The sequence below is a fragment of the Salarias fasciatus genome, chromosome 12 (assembly GCF_902148845.1).
Source record: "Salarias fasciatus chromosome 12, fSalaFa1.1, whole genome shotgun sequence".
NCBI classification, from domain to species: Eukaryota; Metazoa; Chordata; class Actinopteri; order Blenniiformes; family Blenniidae; genus Salarias; species Salarias fasciatus.
The window spans coordinates 20,050,379-20,070,895 of record NC_043756.1 but is presented as its reverse complement, the minus strand read 5'-3'; the positions used below and the strand labels follow the sequence as shown (position 1 = coordinate 20,070,895).

Genomic DNA, 20,517 nt, shown 5'->3' with positions numbered 1-20,517 from the left:
GGAGGGGGCTAGTGTACAAGTATTTGAATCCATCGTACTTTTGAAAACGCAAAACGTAGCTTTTTACGCGATGACGTCACCACATCTGACCGGAAGTGTTGCGTTTCACAGTCAGCTGACAGAACCACAGACGGAGGTTTCTGCCACCGCGGTTAAAGGTTTGTTCGTTTGTTTGATCCACCCTGAATTTTTACAGTCTTAATTCAGATATCGTTTATTCCACGACAAGCAAATCGTAGCTGTTAGTCCTGCGTGGTTGTGTCGTTTGAGGGTAGTTATCGGGTTGGCTAACGCTCTTTACTAATGAGCTAGCCATTAACAAACTCGCCAACACCCCTTTGGTTAATAAAAACAACTCATAAAAGTAATGATATTTGCTGTGTTTATGTCTTTATGATATGACTGCCTCGTATTATTGGCTGTTACGTTTGTGAGACTTCGTGACAGGCTTGAATCATCACTTAGGACCTTTTCTGATGTGTGCGAGTTGTAGCTAGGTGAGGCTAACAATCTGCAGAAAAACAAACCGTCTGAGTAGCACGAGCAATGTCACTCTCATTGTTCTGTTTAAATTGTTCAGTGTACGGAAATCCACTGTCGGAGATACTATTGTAAAAAAATTAAAAGGATTCGTTTTGATCAAATCAGTTGTATACCACAAACTTGAATTCGCAATGAGCGAGCCTCTAAACTTTTTGCATATTTTACAAACTTCTGTTGGACATACGAGATCAGCCTGTAAAATACCACAGATCTGTATTTATAGTTTGCATAAGCGACTGATGACTTGCTTGGCCGCAAGAAAAGCAGAAGTTGTGTAACGATTAAAAAGTGGTAAAGTCACTTTTCGATCTACTGCAACTAATTGCAATGAACTAATGTTATTTTGTACCAGATATTAAAACGTTATGTGTTTGCTTTGCAGATGGCCTATCCTACGTCCCACAACCCCTTTGCAGATGATGACGATGAGGAAGATTTTAAGCCTAAGAGCCGGGGATTCGATGATGAACCGGATGATGGGATGAGTGATGCAGAGAGGAGGCAGAAGTACCTCCAGCAGGAAGTCATGCGTACTGCTCAGTCCGCTGTGGACAGCACTCATCGTTCCCTTGGCCTCATCTATCAGTCAGAGAAAATGGGTGTGGAAACTGCGGAGGTATGTTAAACTAATCGGGTATAATCTAACACACATTGTAGACATTGTCTCTTACTCCCAATGACTTTCTATTCACCGATCTGTGTGTTATTGTTTCTCTAGGAGCTAATGCGGCAGGGTGAGGCGCTGAAGAGGACGGACAAGATGCTGGACAACATGGATCAGGACCTGAAGACCAGCCAGAGGCACATTACCAGCATCAAGAGTGTTTGGGGAGGCATTGTCAATTATTTTAAGGGGAAACCAGAAACAAAACCACCACCTGAAGAGCCAAAGGCCTACCAGGCCAGTGATAGGTAAGTATCTGCTCTCTGTTCTCTGAATCAATGATGCGGATATTGTTGTTGTTGTTGTTTTTTAAAGTCTTTGAATAAATTATGTTACTGATTAACAAAGTTTGTAAGAGCATTCTTAATACGTTCATTGTCAGTTCACCTTTTTTCACAGTCACAGGGGTTGTATAAGTATTTTAAACATTTCAATTATAATTAGATGTTATTTGAATTGTCATTCATAAAACAGTATTTAAGTGCTGATTTATCAGCTCATTAAATTATTAAGACAATTTTATTATAACATTCAAATCTGAAACAAAAATAGAAAAAGAGAGCAGGGAGTGCATTTTCAATTTCCTTCCATTGACTGATTGTATAAATTGTAACAATTTTCAATTGAAATCAATTCTTCATGTATTTCAAACAAGTTATTGTATATATTTATAGTTAATATGAATGAGGTTAAGAATAACCTGACATTGCACAAGTCTTCTGACATATAGGATTTGCATATTTGCTTTTTAAGCAACTGCATTGTCATTAATAATGAGATAGTGCTTTGATATTTATTATTTTCTTAAGGTCACCTTTCACCTTGACTGTACCCCCAACATCACAACCAGACAGAAAACACAACATAGGATTCATTCGCCTTAGTTTTATCTATTATCCTTTACTGTAACATTTGCACCTGGGGATGCCTGTCTTTACATCACATACGTGATGGTTGTATGTATTTTGAGATTTTATCGAATGAAGTTGAAATAAGTACTCAGAATTAGTGTTTTTGCAAGACAGGAACAAGTCTTTAATGATTATTGCGCTTTTCATTGACTGGCTCTCACAGGCTTGTTGCTTATCTGACTCTCCCAGATTACAGAGTGCCATGTCCAGTAGCAGAGAACATGAGGATAAGTATCAAGCGAGCCACCCAAACCTAAGAAAACTGGATACAGAAGGTAAAGAGTTTGCAGTCGAACCTAAGTTTGACTTTTTGTTTGACATGTTCACTCCACAAACTGGCTGCCATCTTCTCTAATGTCTCTGTTCCAGGGTTTGGAGCGGCTGTGTCGACGGACAGACAGAACGGATATTCTCAGAACAGTTACCTCAAACAGGCTCACCAAACGCTTGACAACAACTTGGGTAAATAATACTTGTTTTTCCCTTCCTGGACTGTGGCTGAAGGGCTCGCGTGGTCTGGTGATCTCCAGAGCGATGGGGCTCAGGAGGGGTTGGAGGTGTCAGCCTCAAGCTGTGCTCGGCACGAGTGGACAGCCTCTGATCTCGAATGAGATCGTCCATTCCACTGGTGGAGGTCATGAGAGTCGACAAGGAATGGACGAGATCCATCCAGAGCTGCTGAGGTTCCTGGATGTTGTGGGGCTGTCCTGGTTGACACACCTCTACAGTATCACCTGAGGCAGTGACTATAATTGATAACTTGCCAATTTTTCCCTCAGTCTCCCTAAATTTGCACTTTAAATGGTTAGGAATAGAAGAATATATAGTTATAGAGGTACCAGTATGTTGCCACTGTCGTGTAAATTGTCTTTTCACACTTAACCTAATGTCTCCCTTTCTGATTGACCCATAGACGAGATGTCTGATGGCTTGGCAAGACTGAAGAACCTTGGACTTGGTCTCCAGTCGGAGATCGAATCCCAGGACGACTCCATCGATGCTCTCCTGAATAAAGCCGATAAGATGGATGTCAAAATCCGCAACACAAATCAGCAGATTAAAAACCTGAAATGAAAAGAACAATTCGAACCCAACATTTCTGGAAAGAAACTGGCAAAAGATCATTCTTTCACTCGCCCACACATGTTGCCCAGTGAACAAACTTTTCACTTGTTTCTTTTTAGGTTTTCAACAGATTCCTCTGCCTCTAATAAAACCGGGGCTTTTTTGTATTTGTATGTTGTGAAGAGATGATTTCCTCCCGTGTGTATCCGATGCAGCAGGCTGTCACTGTTGGCTTCCTCCTCTACTGCACTTCTTTCCAAATGTCCTCTTTGAATTTTCACTGTTTGGGTTTATTAAAGGTTTTCACGGCTGCCAAAAGGCTACTAGAGTGTTAATCCTTTGAGCAAAATGGATTCATGATAAAATTATATTGAAGTCACTAAATTGTCAAAATAGACAAAAAAAGAAAAAGATTTTTTTTGCATATTATTCAAATGTCAGTGCAAACTCCAACATTGTACCTTGCACTATATCTGTTTGTAGACACAAACAAGCCTAACTCAAGCACATTTGCCTTACATGTAATATGTATGTACAGTAGACATACGTTTAGTTTCTGCTTCATTTTGTTTATGTGTTCAGTCTTCAGTGCTCAAGAGCTTTGCATAAATCTTTTATATGTATTCACTGCAGATTGGTTTAATTATTGTACAGCATGGATAATGTGAATAAGTGAGCTGTGAATATATTAAAAAGTAAGAAACAGAAGGAGTTTTTCCATTCTTCTAATCAGTATTTCACATCTTCAGTTACGAGTTGAGCCACTGTGACAGGTTTTGTTGGAGCCTTTTTTCCGAGGTAATCGACAGCAAAAGAATCTTTCATGGTTACGTTGTTATTTTGACATGTAATCCATGTATTGTAATCAGGCCCAATAAAGTCTTCTGTCTGGGGATCTTCACCTCTCTGAGAAATGATTTCCTCTGTGTAGCAGGGAGCCAAAAGCACCACAACGTGGCGCCAGAGGAGCGAACTTGCAAAACCAACTGATAATCATTAAATAGTTTCCATGTTACATTCCAATGTAGCCAATGTGTTTTTAATGAACAATAAAATTTTTATATGAGAATCTAAAACGGGGGTCACTGGGAACACATGAACACAAGTGTCATTTCAAGTCTCTGTTTTCCTCCAACATGTTTCTGGATTTATGTGTTTTGCTCTCTGTATGCTGGAGAGATGCAACATTATTTGTACTGAAAGCCACTGGTATATTAAGTTTTTTTTTATGTTAATCTTTTAATTATCCCAATCAGCAGCACAAGTCCATTCAGAGGAGTGTCTGCTGAGCATCAGCTTTCAAATATCATTAACTTACTTTTAGCTAAAAAGCCACTCCTGAGTGGGTGAATATTGTTTGTTGGGACAGTATTAAGTTCATTTTGTCCAGAACCGAGAAAGGTTTTTGTTTGACTTTCCCCACACTGAAAGCCCTTTAATAATCTGTGTTCCAATGTTGCATGACTATCATAAACTGATGCATTTTTCCTCTTAAATGAGCATGCATGAGCGTTTACAACAGCAAGTGTGTTGTGTACCATCTGTGCTACTGTGTGTCCGTCAGGTCCTCGTGTTGAGGCGACCATTCATTATCATTCCTCTGGACCGGACCAGCTGCTCCGACACAGCCGACAAGCAGTCATTAGGAAGACTTGCTAATTACAGTACAAGTCTCCCAGAAGCAATGGGGTGGCCAAAAAGAGGGGTACCCAAACTGAGAGAGGCCTCTACATGTCTGAGCCAAAATCCATTTTTGTGATCCTTTATGTTTAACTCTTTCTTTTGTGGTCAACAAACAAATGATCAATAGTAAGATATGAATCGTCATATGGATGAATGGGGATTCCCAGAGTCCAAGGTTCCTTGAAGAAAGCCTCTCCCCTCTTCAATCTGAGCTGCAGAAACATTAAAGTCAAGACAAACACTGGTGGACACACCCACTCTCTCCAACACAAGTATCAACAAAAAGAACTGTTGAGTTGCTCCAGTCTGCTCTGGACAGGAAGTGTCTTTTTGTGGTTTTCTCTGACTTGTGCAAATCTATTTTTAACAACTCCAGAGCAGACAAAACCTCTGGCCCCTGCTGTGATCTCTGGTGCCCTCCTTTTTAAGCCTCAGACCCCAGCATGGAAACCAGTGACTTTTGACCGTCTGAGCAGATTTTACAGATCATATTTCATCCTTTAATCATCTATGTCTTTATTTGGATGAAAGAAAGTGAAACCTATTACCCAAGCTGAAATTTACTGGAACAATACTGAATGTTTGACTCACAGCATGTGTGAGTTGCACAGTTTCAGCCAGCCGGAGGTCACGCTTGTTTTTGCTGAAGATGGGACCTGAGGCTGAGGTGTCAACCACACACCCACCGACGCCGCCGCTAAACGGAAGTCACCTCTGGATCCCTTCCCTTCATGCGAGGGGGCCGGGGCGGGCTTTGAACAGCTGTCTTGTCAAAAGCAAACAGCGGTCGTGCTGTGACAAAAGCCCGCCAGGGTTTGGAATGCCCCCCTTTTCAGAGGCCGTAATCCCAGAACACACTGCTGTCGGAGCCCATCAGGCACCGGGCCAGGGACGGGCCTTCCTGCCCTTTGGAAAGCGGGTTAGCAGCAGCAAGCAGGGCAGCGGAGGGGACGGGCCGTCAGGCTGACAGCGGTCTATTGCCACTGTTGTAGTCAGAGAAAATAAAGAGTTGTGCTGACGAAGGGGAGTTTGGCGGCGAGCCGGGGGAGAGGAAGGAGGGCGGAGAGCGGAGGAGCAAGGGGAGGGAGGCTGAGGAGATTCAGCGAGGAGGTGAAGTTCAAGTTGAGGAGAAAACAAACAGCCGTGTATGAATCTCTGGGGACTGAAGTTTTACGTGCTGATTTCTGAGAACTGCTAAAACTCACCTTAAGCCTTTACATACGTTGATGACTTCCGTCTCCAAACCTAACAAGAGCGTGCATTTTCTTTGACTAACACAGTGTTTTTGTTTGTTTTTTTTTAATTCAAGGTCAAGCCACATGGCCTCTGTAAATTGTGCAACCTGAAAAGAATCTTTAATCTTCCACAGTTCACTCACTGAAATATTTGGAAAACGAATGTTCCCTGAGGTGTTTCAACAAGACTATTTTTTTAACTTTTGGAATGTTTCAAAACCTTTTCAAGTCAGTAAAATACCCATATGTCTTGTTTTGATATGTAAAAATGTGTCAGAATGTATTAAACTGAATAAAACCACATTTCTTTTTACTTTTTACAGCTTAAACATATGACTTTTCTACACTGCAATGAATTTTCATGATTCTCAAATTTCTGTAAATGTGTTTTTACTAAGCACATGTTAAAATTTGAATTACTGTGAAGGTTTTTGTGTAAAATGTGTCATCACAGATTAATAATCTCATGAGAGGTGTAAACCAGATGTGCCATGCCAAAGTGTTAGAAATCTACAAAGGTAGGAACATATTGTAATATTTATCAAAACTGTGAAATACTGCATTATGTGGCTGCCAATCTGCTATTGTTAGGAAGCACTTGGATAAAATGTGCAGGTTACCCAATACATTCCCCCCAGCCAAGAAAGGGTTAGATCACCCTCCCTCTTTTTAGCTCTCTGGTTACACAATCTGTTATTGAAGAGAAGACAGTTTGCTAAAAACCTGACAAATCCAAAATAAATTTAGAAATACATTTTGCAAATCACAACATATGAAGAGCAGAAGATGCCTCTAATTTGTGTTTCGAGTCACGGTCCCAGTATCTCCAGGTAACCTACAGCCACAGGTATTTCTGGCTCTCTGCCGATTAAACCTAAACACATCCTGGCAGGAGATGTTCTCGCACGAGGTGTGAGCTGTCCGGTGTGTCCGTGGCCTCGTGTTCGCTCTGTTTACATGTGGTTTCTGCAGGTTACATCACGGGTACAGTCCTCAAATTACAGGAGAATGCGACTCAAAAGCATGATTATACACATCAGTGACATTTTGTTTGTCGTCATCCCGTTTATACATTCTGAGAAAAATGCCAAGAATGCAACAGAAGCATGTTAATGGTCACATGTTTGAAACTATAAAATACTGCATGTGAACGCTGTGGGATGTACTTGTCAGTTTGGTAGTCATTGCACAAGTTAAATATTTGATTTTTTTTGTTATTATTATTGGTGAAGAAGAGATTTTCTTCCTCTGAAATTTAAAAAGCTGAAAACCTGACAAGCCGATGGTATAGTAGTTTATTTGCTCTAATGGACAAGGTACAGATTACGCTGTGTTGCACTAATAAAGTCATCACCAGTTTTTATAATAAATAAACACACAAACACAGACACGGGAGAGAAGAAGTAACCGCCCCTCACTGGGACTGCACAGTGGTAAGAATAAAAAAAAGTGTGTGAAATGTGCCATTCAGTCAATTCCTCCTTTTGGGTTTCGGAAGGCACCGCTGTGGTTAATCTGTGATCTTACTTCAAGAAAACATGGAGTCAGCTGGGGCTACAGGAACAGAGAACGAAAGGAAGTGGAGCTGTGGGGAGTTTCTGTTAATTAATAAGATAGGAGTAAGTTGGCTGCGTGTGATATTTATATTGGATGATGGTCTGCTGATAAAACTCCCCTCTGAGCGGAGCCGACAGGGAGGGTCACGTAGCTTTCTTCTTTCAGTCTCAGACTCAGAGGACAGAGAGAACCAAGCTGAAAATCTCTTATATGGCTCTGTTTCCTCTCTTACAATTTTACATCTAAACGAGTGATACTGCTAAAATAAAAACATCAGAAGAGGCTAACATGAAGGGGGAACGGTCGTGGAAACACAAAGACACAAATCTTAAGACCTGAGAATCATTTCCTGATATTTACTTACTCTGGCTGGTGGAGTTACTTTTACTGAAAAGAAATATCGTTTGGGGAGAAAAGTTCAGGACATGACTAAAGGTTTTTGGGAGTGGATACAACTTGGACAAATCAATTCTGAGCATTTCCAACCTTCGGTCCTTTTGGATTGGAGCTCAAACTGGGTGTTCAGAAGCTTGTGTTTGATGCAAATAAATGTAGCAATAACGATACATATACATTACACATAGACAATCATAAGTAGAAAATGTATAAAGCAAAAATAATATATTTATATATTTATATATTATGCATTAGCAAATGCACTTGCATTGATGGAGGTAGATAGCAAAGATTCGGAGGTAAAAAGGCATACAGATGCTGCTGTGCTTTGGAGGAGAAAGTTACGTGGCTGTAAAAATCTGAAGTGAAATGCAAGGGTTTCTGCGTGCTCAGGAAGAGGGTGTACAGTGCAGAGTGTGAGGTGAGAGGGAAACGTGGCCGGATGCTGCTGATCTCCTTGAGTTACCCATCCAGCATTCTGGATCGGAGGGTCTGGATGGCTGGCAGGTCTCTCCACATCTAGCAAGAGGATGTGAGGGGGGGAAGTCTTGTTTCTGGGCAGGAGCGAGGGTCGCATGTCGGCTCACACGAAGAGCACAGAGTAGGGAGGACACCGGCAGCGCTCGGAGGACGACTCCCGCACCCAGGAGCCGTGACAGCCAGGGACCGACGCCGCTGCCCAGAACGTTCTGGAAAACACGAGGAAGCACATGCAGGATTGTAACAGTTACAACAAAGCAAAAGTCATCATTTCAATTTAAGGTTCTTTTCACTATATATTGATGAAAATTATTTTATTTCAAGCAGTGTGAAAATTGTTTGCTCTCCAATCAATTGTGAATGTCTTTGTTTAGCCATCATGCATTCTCATTGTTTTCTTCACCTGGTGGTCTCGAGTCCGTCGCCTCCGCAGCGATCCGTCTTCGACATGGCGGCACTCTGACACTCGGCACAGACCAGCCTCTCTCTCACCAGGTGAGCGCTCCACAGTTTGAGTTTACACGCTGTGCTGGCCTGCTTCACCCGCAGGTACACGCAGTAACTGCAAGCATGGAATAAAGAAGGCGAGAGAAAGAGACGATATCAGATCATTGATTTAGTGCAATTTCTGTCATAATTAGTTGATAAATCAGGAAAAAATGTAGGAGTCCAAATATGAAATGACACAATTCTGGGCTAAATATTATGCAAACACTAAAGCTCCAAAACTTTGTTCTTTGGAGTGGTCAGTCATTGGTTCAGAAATGCCAGTGCATCTTAAAATAAACAACAGAATGGAAAATGTCCAAAGAAAGATTACGAGGCACAGTGCAGATTCAGACAATCCCACCAAGGCCTCTCTCCTCCTCTCTCTCGCCTAAAACGATACAGCACAGCTTGGGCGAAAGCCAAGTCACAATCCAAACCGGCGAGTACTATAACAAGGCAAAAATACAAACTTGCCAATAAGAGATTTGCTCCGTTTGAAGGTGATCCAGCCGAATCAGTCACCTGCACTACCCTAACATCAACACAGCTCAGGCTGCACAATGGCAACAACAATAAAGTCCTCATTTTATCATCACTGTGTTCTCTGGCAGCCACTTTGAACTTCACTCCACTATTTATTTGGTCTCTGATTCAGTCAGCTGTGGCAAAACAGAATCCCCACTGGGCCGGTTTGTCAGAGAAAACATGAAGCTTCAGTTTCTTTTCTCTGTTTGGATTTGACTTTTCAAAGGAATCAAAGACAGAAATGAAGGACAGATTTTTCTTGCCTTTTTTTATGCAATGAAATCAAGAATTGATAATTATAAGAAAATGACTGTGTGGGATTTCCACAGACATTTACCTTTGGGATTATTTCAGTATGACAATGGGGCTTGTGGAACTGTGCACACATGCTCTTGTTTAAGGGGGATTTGATTTATTCCCTCCCCTAATTAGGCTGGAGGTTATCCAGTCTGCAAAACCTAATCTCAAATGCTTTAAATCCTTGTTCATTCCACTAAAAATGCCGTGTTATTAATTCCTCAAAGATATTCCCATTGGTTCATGTTAAGCCTCTGTAAATGAACTGCATGAGGCTAAAGGACAACTTCCATTTGTTTAACCTTAACATGGAGTATAACTCATTCAGATTTTCACTATGACGCTCGCATGCTGCACACAAAAAGATATTAAATGTGACTGTAAGCCCTGAATTCACAGGTCAGTTCCCATGACTCCGCCATCAAGACACCAGATGTTAGTCTGATATCGCTCTCTCTCCAACCTTTTAACATTTATGAGTCATGTGTCTCAGGTCCCCTGATGCTTTGTGTTTCAGTCAAAACAAAAAGATCCCATGTCCATTTTAATCAGTGTGGAGAAGAGTGTGGCCTGTCTGGAAAGCAGCCACGATTTTCTTCTCTCATCTCTAAATTTTCCAACTCTGGAAACATCTGCAATCAGCTGAGGTTAAAGATGACGTCTGTGCGGGGGGCGGGGTCACATCTTACACTGAGTATGGTTGCCTTATCAGTAAAGGTCAGCAAATGATCCGCATATTCAAAGAACAAGTTCAGGTTACACGGGCCATGCGGCTTCGAGGCTTTGCATGCTGGAGCAACCTTGACCATGATCTGCACTATAATCCTGTGGAGGATGAGGTGAAATCTGACCTTTAAGCTCAATAAAGAGGAACTGAGCTTCAAGTTAGATCCAGTTGGATCGGAGCTTGGAGAGACTGAAAGAGGTTTTTGCCAGAGCTGGAATGAGTTTGAGCATTATTTGAGATGTTGTCATCGAGTCTCAGGTTCAAGTTTTCTGGACATATTCTCCCTGGGCAGGCATTAGTGCTTTAACTGTTTCCTTTAATGAGGCTTTTCGGGTTATTTGGTGGCTCTGATTGCCCCAAAGATCGGTGGAGGATTGTCAGTCTGTCTGGAAGACACATGGATGGAAAGATTTCATAGATGGCACTTCTAATATTAAACTGCAATCTAAAGTATTTGTAGCAATGGACACAAACACACTCGTTCAGTGGTACACACACTTCAGCTGCAGCCCCCCTCCCACCTGCGCTGACAGCCGTCACTGCAGATGAAAACAAAGCTGGTGGCTGGCAGTCGGGTGTTGTGGATTTACCTGGCCTTCTCCTCCTTCATCAGCATGTGTGGTCGCCTCCAAGGGTCCTTGAAATTCCTCTTGAAAGAATCGGGCAGGATCTTTGCCACCTCTTATGTCAGGATGGGGACAGACAGTAAAATACAAACCAGAGAAGTGCATCAGTCCCTTTCCTTTTAAATACACATCCACAATTCATCTGTTGCAGCTTATCCTGTGACTCAGTCTGAATCAAAGTTCAGTTTTCCTGGGAACTCTTTTCCTTGGAAATCTTATTTTATTATCGTTATGAACAGAGAAGTGACTCAACAGTAAGACCTGTAACAGAGGTGTTGAAACAGTGCAGCTGGACAGATAATGCCTCGCAACAGATGTGTGCAAACGTGCTGTTTAAAGTAAAGCAGTTAACCGGAGGAATGCCAGAGAATGTAGAAACACCGAGTTAATATGTAACACAGTTCTGAGGAGTGCACGCATGCATAAATCCACGCGTGCAGAGGCACGCAGGACAAAGTAAGGGTCTCACCTTTCGCTGTACTGCAAATAGCATTGTTACCAAAGCAACCGCGACGCTGTTTGAGATCAGGACAGGGCGCGCCGCCGTTTCTAGGGGGAACGGATACTTGGCGACTCCTCTCTGTGCTGCCGACCCCGCATGGAGACGTACATGGCGACCAGGGACCCCAAGACCCCACCACACAGTCAATGGCTGCTGGGGAGGCAAGGGAATTGAGAGATCAGCAGAAGGCAAACATCGAGAACATAAGTTGTGTCACAAGAAAAATACCAGGCGAGGTCTCCCGAGCTGTGCTGGAGTAACAACCATTCTAATTAGGATAATGAATTACTCTTTAACCCAGAGGAAGTGGGAAACTTTCCCCTAATCTTTGCTGTCATGCTGAAGTGCACAGCTTCAAGTGTGAGCTGCAGCACACACCCTGATACAGGCTTGCATAATGATGCACGGAGCATTTACCCAGGTGGGCAGGTGGAAACAAGCGGCTGGGTCATTACCATCTACTTATGTCAGATCAAACTAAACCCCAGACTCAGGAAGTCCAAAACATGGGGTGTGTGTGTGTGTGTGTGTGTGTGTGTGTGTGTGTGTGTGTGTGTGTGTGTGTGTGTGTGTGTGTGTGTGTGTGTGTGTGTGTGTGTGTGTGTGTGTGTGTGTGTGTGTGTGTGCCTGTGTGTGTGAGTAGGGGGGGCGGCTTTTAAATAAGAGGCTAATTCTGCATCCTGTTCTCTCTGGTTTCCATTTACACCACACTCAAACTCTCACACACACACACAAACACACCCATGAGCACAGCACACCACATAAACACAGCAGTAGCCGTAATCAGGCTTCCCCCTTCAGCGTGCTGATTTAGCCAATTACATCAGAGTGAGAGGAAGCCGTATTACTGAGATGGCTGCTCAGATCAAAGTCAAGAGACTCCAGTGGTAATCAAGCCCTGTCCAACACACAGATCTAATAGTGATAGATATTTAACAGGGAGGAAGTGCACACTTCATAAACACGATAAACAGAAAGCAGCAAGGCTCTGTAATTAATGAAAACATGCACAGAAGAAGCTTTGATGTGATGTTTGTGGTGTGTTACTTCTTTCTTCTATTATAGTTCTGGTTTTTGTAGAAAATAAAAGCAGACCACAAGAGGAGCATAATAAGACAGACTGAAACTATAAGTCAATAACAAATGAGGGGGAAACGGAGATAAAAATACCATAAGTGAATCTAAACCCCCGCCATTCAGTCTACCTCACTCTATCTTCATCATGCACACTTATATCACACACTGTGTGTATGTGTGTGTGTGTGAGTCTGGCGAGTGTGTGAACCGGAGAAAGAGGGAGAGAAGGCTTTCAAGGTGCCGCCTGTTCGATTTCATTCCCATGGTCCAGTTGGGGTTTCAGAGGGGGGCCTGGCAGCATCAGTGACACAGCCGATCCACAAAGCCACTGTGGAATCTCTGCATTCCTGCACATTAGTGCTGCCCACCTGACACTCGCCTTTCCCAGATCACCACACACACACACACACACACACACACACACACACACACACACACACACACACACACACACAGAAAACTGTTTCAGCTGGATAAACCCTCCAAGTCGGGCTTGTTCCACCCTTGGCCGTCACCCTAAAACACACAGACGTGCACATTTGGCTCTGCGAGCGTGTCTCGAGACGCGGCCTTTCTTGAAAGATTACTTCAGGCATGTGATGGAATCAGACACTACCACCCTACAGACTTCCTACCGCCGCTTCCTCCGCCTCCTCTTATCCCTGTCCTGTCTGCTCGCCTTTCCTTCCCTCCTAAACATCCTCTGACGTTCACTGGGAAGTTTCTGAGCTGCTGTTTTCTGGTTTCTGAGGGGAAAAACACAAGTGAGCGGTGAAGCCTGGAGGGTCGGCCGGTTCCCGCACCCAAAGGGAACGGATCAGCCTCTTTGATGGACACTGACTCTCTCTCTCTCTCTCGCACACACACACAGGGCTGAAACCCTGTCTGGCAGTCTCAGCCTGTTGACCTTAAGCCACCAGAGGTCAAAAAGCAATTACCAAACAGTGGCGGCCCCCCACTGTGCTTCTGGCACCACCAGTGCAGCAGTCCCACCACCCACATGATAACTCCTCCGACAGGCTAGCACACTCGCCGTCATTTGCATTGTGGGCGAGAAAGGCGAAAGCCATGCCACCACCTTTGACCTTTGACCCCAATACAGGAAACAAATGGCGCTCGATGTCAGCATGTTGTGTTTTTGATACACAGATCTGTCTGCATGGTAATATATATAAAATATACATATATACAGTAGGTCCTCTTAAATTATCTTAATTTTCCAACTGTTCGTTATGTAATGTTACACAAATCACAATTCACATTTCTCTTTGCTTTTTAAATTAATCTGTGCTCATTTGCTCCACAAGAACTGAAAGGAGCTCAACTGGAAAAAAAATAAAGTCAGACAAAACTAATATTTCAGGGTGCAAGTTTACATTCTTTGTGCTTTCTTGTAAATATCTGTTCAACAAGGTATGCAGAAAATGTTCCACACTGTGATAGAAACATCCTACAATGTAGCTATGGTTTAAAAACTGTATACAGTGGAAGCATTCAGACATTGGAAAGTTTGTGCCAGGCAGGATAATTTTCCTGGCCGCTGGCAGAGCTTCATACACTGACTGTGAATCCGTTATCGTCACTTTTATCTCCCAGCTTCGCAGCCAATCTGCAGTCTCTCTTGTTACAGTGAGATAATGGTCCACCGTCTTGCTTCTCAGAACGGCATTCCTCTGCTTTTCCTGTCAGCCTCCCTGATTTGTGATCCCGTTTTAGGGTTCCACAACAAAAGAGCTATCAGACCCACTCACCCAAATTGTTTTATCTTCCTCTTTCATTATCACTTTGTCTCCTACTCTCACTTGTTCTCAAAACCCACATCTGTCCCTTTTTTTGAATCCTTTTTAACTCCATTCACCCCCCTCATCCCTCTTCTCTGATGAGACCCAGATGTCCAGCTGCTCAATAAGACCGCCGCACCTCAAAACCTCCAGTCATCCTCCCTCTTCTCAGTCAGTGCGCTGGGTCTCAGTCCCATCAGACAAGCTTTATAATGCCGCACAGCGCAAGGAGAACCACGAGCCTGTTAAAAGACGGTGAAGGACTGGTTCCTGATAACAGGCAGCGCTTAAATCTTTCCTGATGAGACTTTAAAAAGGGCTCCACAAAAACTAATAAACTGAAGGTTTTATTATAAACACAGCTGAGACTCAATTTATATTGAGGTCACATGACATTACAGAAGTGCCAACAAAGAAAAATAATTTAATTGTACTAATTTTTTTACTTAGAATAAAAGACAGCAAACAACAAGAACCTGAGCTCTTGTTGAGGTTCAACAGTGTGTGTTCATGTTGTTGGAAGATAAAAGAGAAATTTTATTCAGGAAAAAAGTAGGCAGGGGGCAGGTGTAGCAATGAAAAGATACGTTTTGTCCTCATACAAAAGTTTGGCGTAAACTCTCCAGAGGCCATTGTGGTTGAATATTTTAAGTTGGTTTGACTTAAAGTTTTACCCCCAAAACATACAGCTGCAGGAAATTAAAATCTGGATTTTATATTATAAGAAATTAACAAGTAATTGAGCGTTTTTGTAGAAGTGTGAGCAAAACTCCATCCATCCCTCTGAGGGTGGGGCTTTGATCCCAGCTGAATGTGGACAGAGGTGCATCTAAACCGGTTGTCCATCAGGGGTCAAACACATAGACAGTCACACGCACACACATTCACACACAAGCTATTATGTTTGATTCATACTGGTAACGTTTATAGACAGTTAAAGGTTTACACTGAAGCTCCAGTGAGAGGTCAGGAACCTTCTATATTCTGATTTCTTCATTCTGGTCACGAACCAGTCAGGTGCACAAGCATCAAATTGACAACCATCAGTATATTAGTGTGTGCAGAATGTGAGTGTCAGAAAAAAAACTGAGCATGTTTGTCCCAAGAATTTCAACAGCTGGCTCATCTCAGCCTTATGGGTTCAAAACATTTGCCACTCATATAAGTTAGAGGAAGAAGAGAAAAAGGGAGTGAACGAAGGTGGAATGAAGCAAACCTCGTGGCATGACAACACACAGTGCCCCAGAGGAGAGGGAGGGAAGCAGAGCTGCCTGAAGAAAAGATTAATAATGAACACAGATCCTGACGTAGCCGGATCGCAGTCAACACTACGTCTTCCTGTTGGGGTGAGAAGTACCAGACGCCACAGAGGGAGAGGAGAGCAGCTGCCCCCGTCAGCCTCCTGTAGATGATCATGATCTCCAGGGTGTATGAAGAAGAGCATGGATCTTAATGAGGAACAAGTTGTGAATATGAGCTGTATAAAAATAACTTCAGGCAGTGTTTCATTCATCCATCCTTCCTCTGATTTATCCAGTTCAGAGTCATGGGGTCTATCACAGGGCAAACACAACGAGAAGCAAACAAACTCTCACACTTCTGGGCAATTTAAGGTCACCAATTAACCTCTGATACACATTTGTGGACTGTGGGAGGAAGCAAGTGGAACATGCCCCCCCTCCCCCTGCACAGGTAGAACATGCAAACAGTCTCATACTTAAACCCATTGAGTTTGTCATTAAGATACAAAACTTCTAAACACTACGCCGCCGTGAAGGCCCAAGATAGCATTTTCACATGTGAATATTCTTTAGGACTTCATACCTTCATCAGGACCTGTCATTAGGGTTTCCAGAGTTTGGCCTGAGGGAGGGGAATTAGCAATGCTGGGTAAGTAAAAGTCAGTGTAGATTCAAAGCAGATTATTGGAATTGTTTGCAAAAGATGATGTAGCTGGAGAAAATCCATGAACGCCGGCACAGGGATAACATGAAGTCTCACTGAAGAAAGAGCATGTTAGCCAAAAGATTTAAACCAGCTCTCATACTGCAGGGTGACAGTCTTTACCACCACACCTAGACTGCACGTGACTTTCAGGCAAGTCTTTTTCTACCACTGACATTTATCAACATTTACTCACTAAAGCCCTTGAATACAATACAATCTGTCAATGCCTACTGCTCTTTTGCAGCTGTACAAGCTGTTTGCACACATCATACATTTCTGTTCTACACTGAACGTGACGTCTGTGGAGAGGCTGGTGTCGCTCTCTGAAGAGCTACAAGTGCTGGTGTCCAAGTGGTGCAAAGAGTGCGCCAGTTTTCCTGTCTGTCCTCTAAAGTCACCCACTCTAAGCTCTTTGCTCAGCTGACATGAGTTAATTACAGACCGTGACAGACAGTAGACAGACTGAGTCCTTGATGCGTCGCAGAGCCGCGGGATCAGATAAAGTCTGTGGTGGGATGTGGGTGTGAAAATATCAGGGTGCTTTGAAGGAAGCCACAAGGTGCATGGAAGTGTTTACACTGTACGGCTGCTCAGGTTGCACAGACAGGAAGTTGGGGTGTTTTTCTCAGCATTACCCAAAACTGAGTGATCCCCCAGGGTTCGAAGGTCACCGCTGAACTCACATCACTTAGATTTATCTCTGTCAAGCTTGTAGAATAATAAAAAACTACCCTCAGAAAGTTTTTTTTTCCCACCCCATGACTGCTTCATAAAACATGAGAACTGAGCAGACCCATCCTGATTTACGGTTGTTCTGTGTGGGGAAACATGGTCGTCTGCAGATCGTTATCCAGCCGTCCACACCTGCACCCCGCCACCGTGAGGCTGTTGTGTTTCACATCAGCAGTGAGCTGTCAGAGTAACGCACTGCGTTGAATACCATTGTGTGACACGTGAGTGAACCGGCGCACATGGCAGCTGCGACCTCTGAGGGAGCAGAGGCTGCGATGACTCAACGTTAACCTGGCTGCTCGCCCTCCGCTCGATCTGTTCACTTTCACTTTTGAACACATCCAGGATGGGTGAAGTTTGGCTTTGGGTCCTCTCAGCATGCTGCTGCGTAGCAAACAGTTTTCTGCCTCTTTCGCTCACGAGGTGGTTCATTTGAACTTTTTTGAAAATATAATGTGAGAGCACGGTTCCTCCCCAGGGGTCCAAACACACACAATTAAACTTGCACAATGCGCAAATACGACCTGTTGCATGGAAAACATTGTGAGTAGGAGGCATTTATTCTGTCTTTTTAGTGAACAGTGGGGTCTAATGTATCACATCCTCAACTTCTCACTGAATGACTCAGGTCTGCGGCAGCCTGTTTACATCCCAGCACACCTCTCAAACAAAGGCTCACTGTGTATCCACTTAAGGAGCCTAAATAGAGGGATCTCTGCAGCGCTTTGAAAGCCCTTTGACTGGTTGGGCTGACCGTGCAGGTGCTTGTTAGTGTGCACTTAAGCCAATGGTCACACACACACTGAGCCTATCTATGCGCAGATAATCACTCCTTGTGAACTTGAGTTGTTTCAACACACTTGAAGAGTTGCCTCAGTTACAGGTCAGAGTGCTTCCTGTCTGTCACATCTCTCTGGCACAGCTCTACTGTAATCCTGACCATCTTTGGCAGTCTGTTCCCATGTTGCACATTCCCCAATTTGTCCTTATATAGCAACACTGAGGCTTATGAGGGGAGAGGTTACCTAGGTTTTAATTAGTGGACACTCAGTCTTGATTTTATGAAGCAAACTGAATTCCTCTTTGTTGGGGTTAAACTGCTGTTTCTTTTGGAACCACTCACACCCCTTTCCAACCACGGGATGGTGAGGTTGTGCAATTTGAAGCTGTAACGTGAAGGCCAAGGGTCAACACTACAAACCTAAAAAGCATTGCACACAATGTTGCTTTTGAAGAACACACCACTCGAAACAAACAGCCATAATGGGGCACCGGAGACAGCTATGTGTAGTATGTCTCACTGTGTCCATGTCACCTCAATGCCAGGCAGGCATCCCCGCTCCAAACTCAACAGGCAGCTCTGGTTCAGTCCCAGAACCAATAAAATTGTACAAAAAGCAAATTCAATCAAGTTTTTACATCACCAAACATCCAAAAAGTTTGTGTGTTTTTAGTAATAACACCAAACTTCAGTGATCACAAGGTCTAAACGTGCTGCTCACCAGATATTTGGCACACGCGCTGGTAGTCCTCGCAGCAGTCCCTGGTTTTCTGACAGTAGGTATCGCAGTAGCACATGGTTTTCCTCTTGGTGTATTCGAAACACTCGTTATTCCTGCCGGTGCAGCAGTTCGGGCTCTCTCTCTCCCTGCACCCCGCTTCAGCCTGCGGGACAAACTGCCCGCAGAAAAACGCCAAATAGCCGCAGACGACAAAACCGAGACGCGCCGAGCTCCATCCATGCGCCCCCATGACGGACATTTTTCTGAAAACACTTGCTCCACGCACACGTTGGACTCCGCTTTTTCTTCAGATGGCGAAATAATCTGTGGAAAACAGTCAAAAGAAGAAAAATAAAGGGAAAAAGGTAGCTCGCGTATTTCTATTTAAAATCTAAGCGCAACATTGTCTTGTTCAAAAGAAAACGAGGTAACTTCTGTTTGTGACACCTGATACAAGAACAACTGACGCGTAAAAGTGGAGTCTTGTGCGCACAAGCGCTCCTCTATTTGAGTGTGGGACACCGCCCCTCGGCCAGACTGCTGGTTATTGGGAAAGACGCGCAGTTCCAGCCTCTGCAGCTTCCCACCTCATGTTTGCTTATTTGTGAAGGCTGAAATACATTTAAAAAATCAGTGGAATTAATGATGTTTCTCTAAAAGTACACAATTTCTTTTAAAGTTTAAGTGGGCATTTAGAGCGTTTCTGCTGCATTGCAACTCAACTTCAACTCAAAACTTTCCTGCTTATCCAAAACAGCTCCATACAAGAGAAAATAAGTCCTCGTGTCAAGGGTTTCCATTTGATTCCGATACATTAAACTGCGTATGAAACGCATCTGAACGCGTTCACGTTTGTTGGGGTTCAGATTACAAAATCACATTCAGCACCATGGACAGCGACGCGCTCGTTTCATAAACTGTTAATAAGTAAATAAAAGGGGAAAACGGAAATGTCACTGCATGTGGGAAATGACAGGTTTTTGGAGGGGCTGCAGTCACACAACCCTCCCCAGTCATCCTGTATACGAAGAGCTTGACCCCCATGCAGAGAAAGAGCGCAGAACAATAACGTTACTCACCCTCGACTGCTCCCCACTGAATGGGGAATGTACATCCAATGGCGGATGCCGTCTCCAATCGATCCATATGTCTCCTGGTTATTTATTTATTTATTTATTTATTTATTTATTTATTTATTTATTCACAAGAGTTAAAACTCCACAAAGAAATCTACCTATTTCAATCTACTGCGTCTCGTGTTCAAAATTGGAGTAAAAGCGTTCGCACATTTTTTATAAATTGTCCCTCATTAAATGTACTCTATTCCCTTTCACCTCAGATGCTGAGGACATGCCAGAAAAAAAAGAAAAAGAAAGAAAGAAAGAAAGAAAGAAAGAAAGAAAGAAAGAGAAAGAGGCAGAGAGAGAGCTTAACTTTATTCGGAGTTCAAAGATGATCTTAAGACCTGAGCTGTACGCTTGACGTCTGTGAAGATGATGAGAGAATTTTGGAGGCAATTTCGTTCCAATCCAGTCTTTCCAGTAAAGGGGGAGAAGGGAGTGAGTGATGATGTTAGGATGAAGGGGGGTTGGTGGGCGCTTTGACGCTCCTTATAAAGCCTTATTGTACAGATATGAAGAGAGGGGATGCGTCACTCATCAGTGTGTGTGTGTGTGTGTGTGTGTGTGTGTGTGTGTGTGTGTGTGTGTGTGTGTGTGTGTGTGTGTGTGTGTGTGTGTGTGTGTGTGTCAGTCAGACTAACACACGACTTTGAACAA

General features: G+C 43.3%; 2 protein-coding genes across 3 annotated transcripts; one reads left to right on the top strand and one right to left on the bottom strand.

Moving 5' to 3' along the window:
- The first annotated feature begins 71 nt into the window (after window positions 1-71).
- snap29 (synaptosome associated protein 29) lies at window positions 72-4,146 on the top strand. Its single transcript, XM_030104759.1, has 6 exons — window positions 72-158; window positions 926-1,159; window positions 1,262-1,455; window positions 2,308-2,393; window positions 2,488-2,580; window positions 3,032-4,146. The coding sequence occupies exons 2-6, from the start codon at window positions 926-928 to the stop codon at window positions 3,190-3,192; spliced, it is 768 nt and encodes a 255-aa protein (XP_029960619.1). The 5' UTR covers window positions 72-158; the 3' UTR covers window positions 3,193-4,146.
- A 3,233-nt stretch (window positions 4,147-7,379) lies between these two features.
- LOC115398701 (somatomedin-B and thrombospondin type-1 domain-containing protein) lies at window positions 7,380-19,245 on the bottom strand. 2 transcript variants are annotated; one of them, XM_030105606.1, is made up of 5 exons: window positions 18,740-19,245; window positions 11,668-11,853; window positions 11,163-11,253; window positions 8,938-9,096; window positions 7,380-8,743 (listed from the first exon to the last, which is right to left on the bottom strand). In XM_030105606.1, exons 1-5 carry the CDS (start codon window positions 18,996-18,998, stop codon window positions 8,638-8,640), a joined length of 801 nt encoding a protein of 266 aa, XP_029961466.1. In that variant the 5' UTR covers window positions 18,999-19,245; the 3' UTR covers window positions 7,380-8,637. The 2 variants fall into 2 exon arrangements, with proteins under 2 accessions (XP_029961466.1, XP_029961467.1); XM_030105607.1 differs by having other exon boundaries at window positions 11,668-11,850.
- Between the last annotated feature and the right edge of the window lie 1,272 nt (window positions 19,246-20,517).

What these genes read in the sequence shown, in the direction of transcription:
- snap29 (XM_030104759.1), top strand. Translation starts at nt 926, where the DNA reads ATGGCCTATCCTACGTCCCACAACCCCTTTGCAGATGATGACGATGAG. An exon ending in TGGGTGTGGAAACTGCGGAG is followed by an intron (nt 1,160 to 1,261) that starts GTATGTTAAACT and finishes TTGTTTCTCTAG; the next exon opens with GAGCTAATGCGGCAGGGTGA. An exon ending in AACGCTTGACAACAACTTGG is followed by an intron (nt 2,581 to 3,031) that starts GTAAATAATACT and finishes ATTGACCCATAG; the next exon opens with ACGAGATGTCTGATGGCTTG.
- LOC115398701 (XM_030105606.1), bottom strand. Translation starts at nt 18,998, where the DNA reads ATGTCCGTCATGGGGGCGCATGGATGGAGCTCGGCGCGTCTCGGTTTT. An exon ending in ATGAAGGAGGAGAAGGCCAG is followed by an intron (nt 9,097 to 11,162) that starts GTAAATCCACAA and finishes CCATGCTTGCAG; the next exon opens with TTACTGCGTGTACCTGCGGG. An exon ending in GACGGACTCGAGACCACCAG is followed by an intron (nt 8,744 to 8,937) that starts GTGAAGAAAACA and finishes CGTGTTTTCCAG; the next exon opens with AACGTTCTGGGCAGCGGCGT.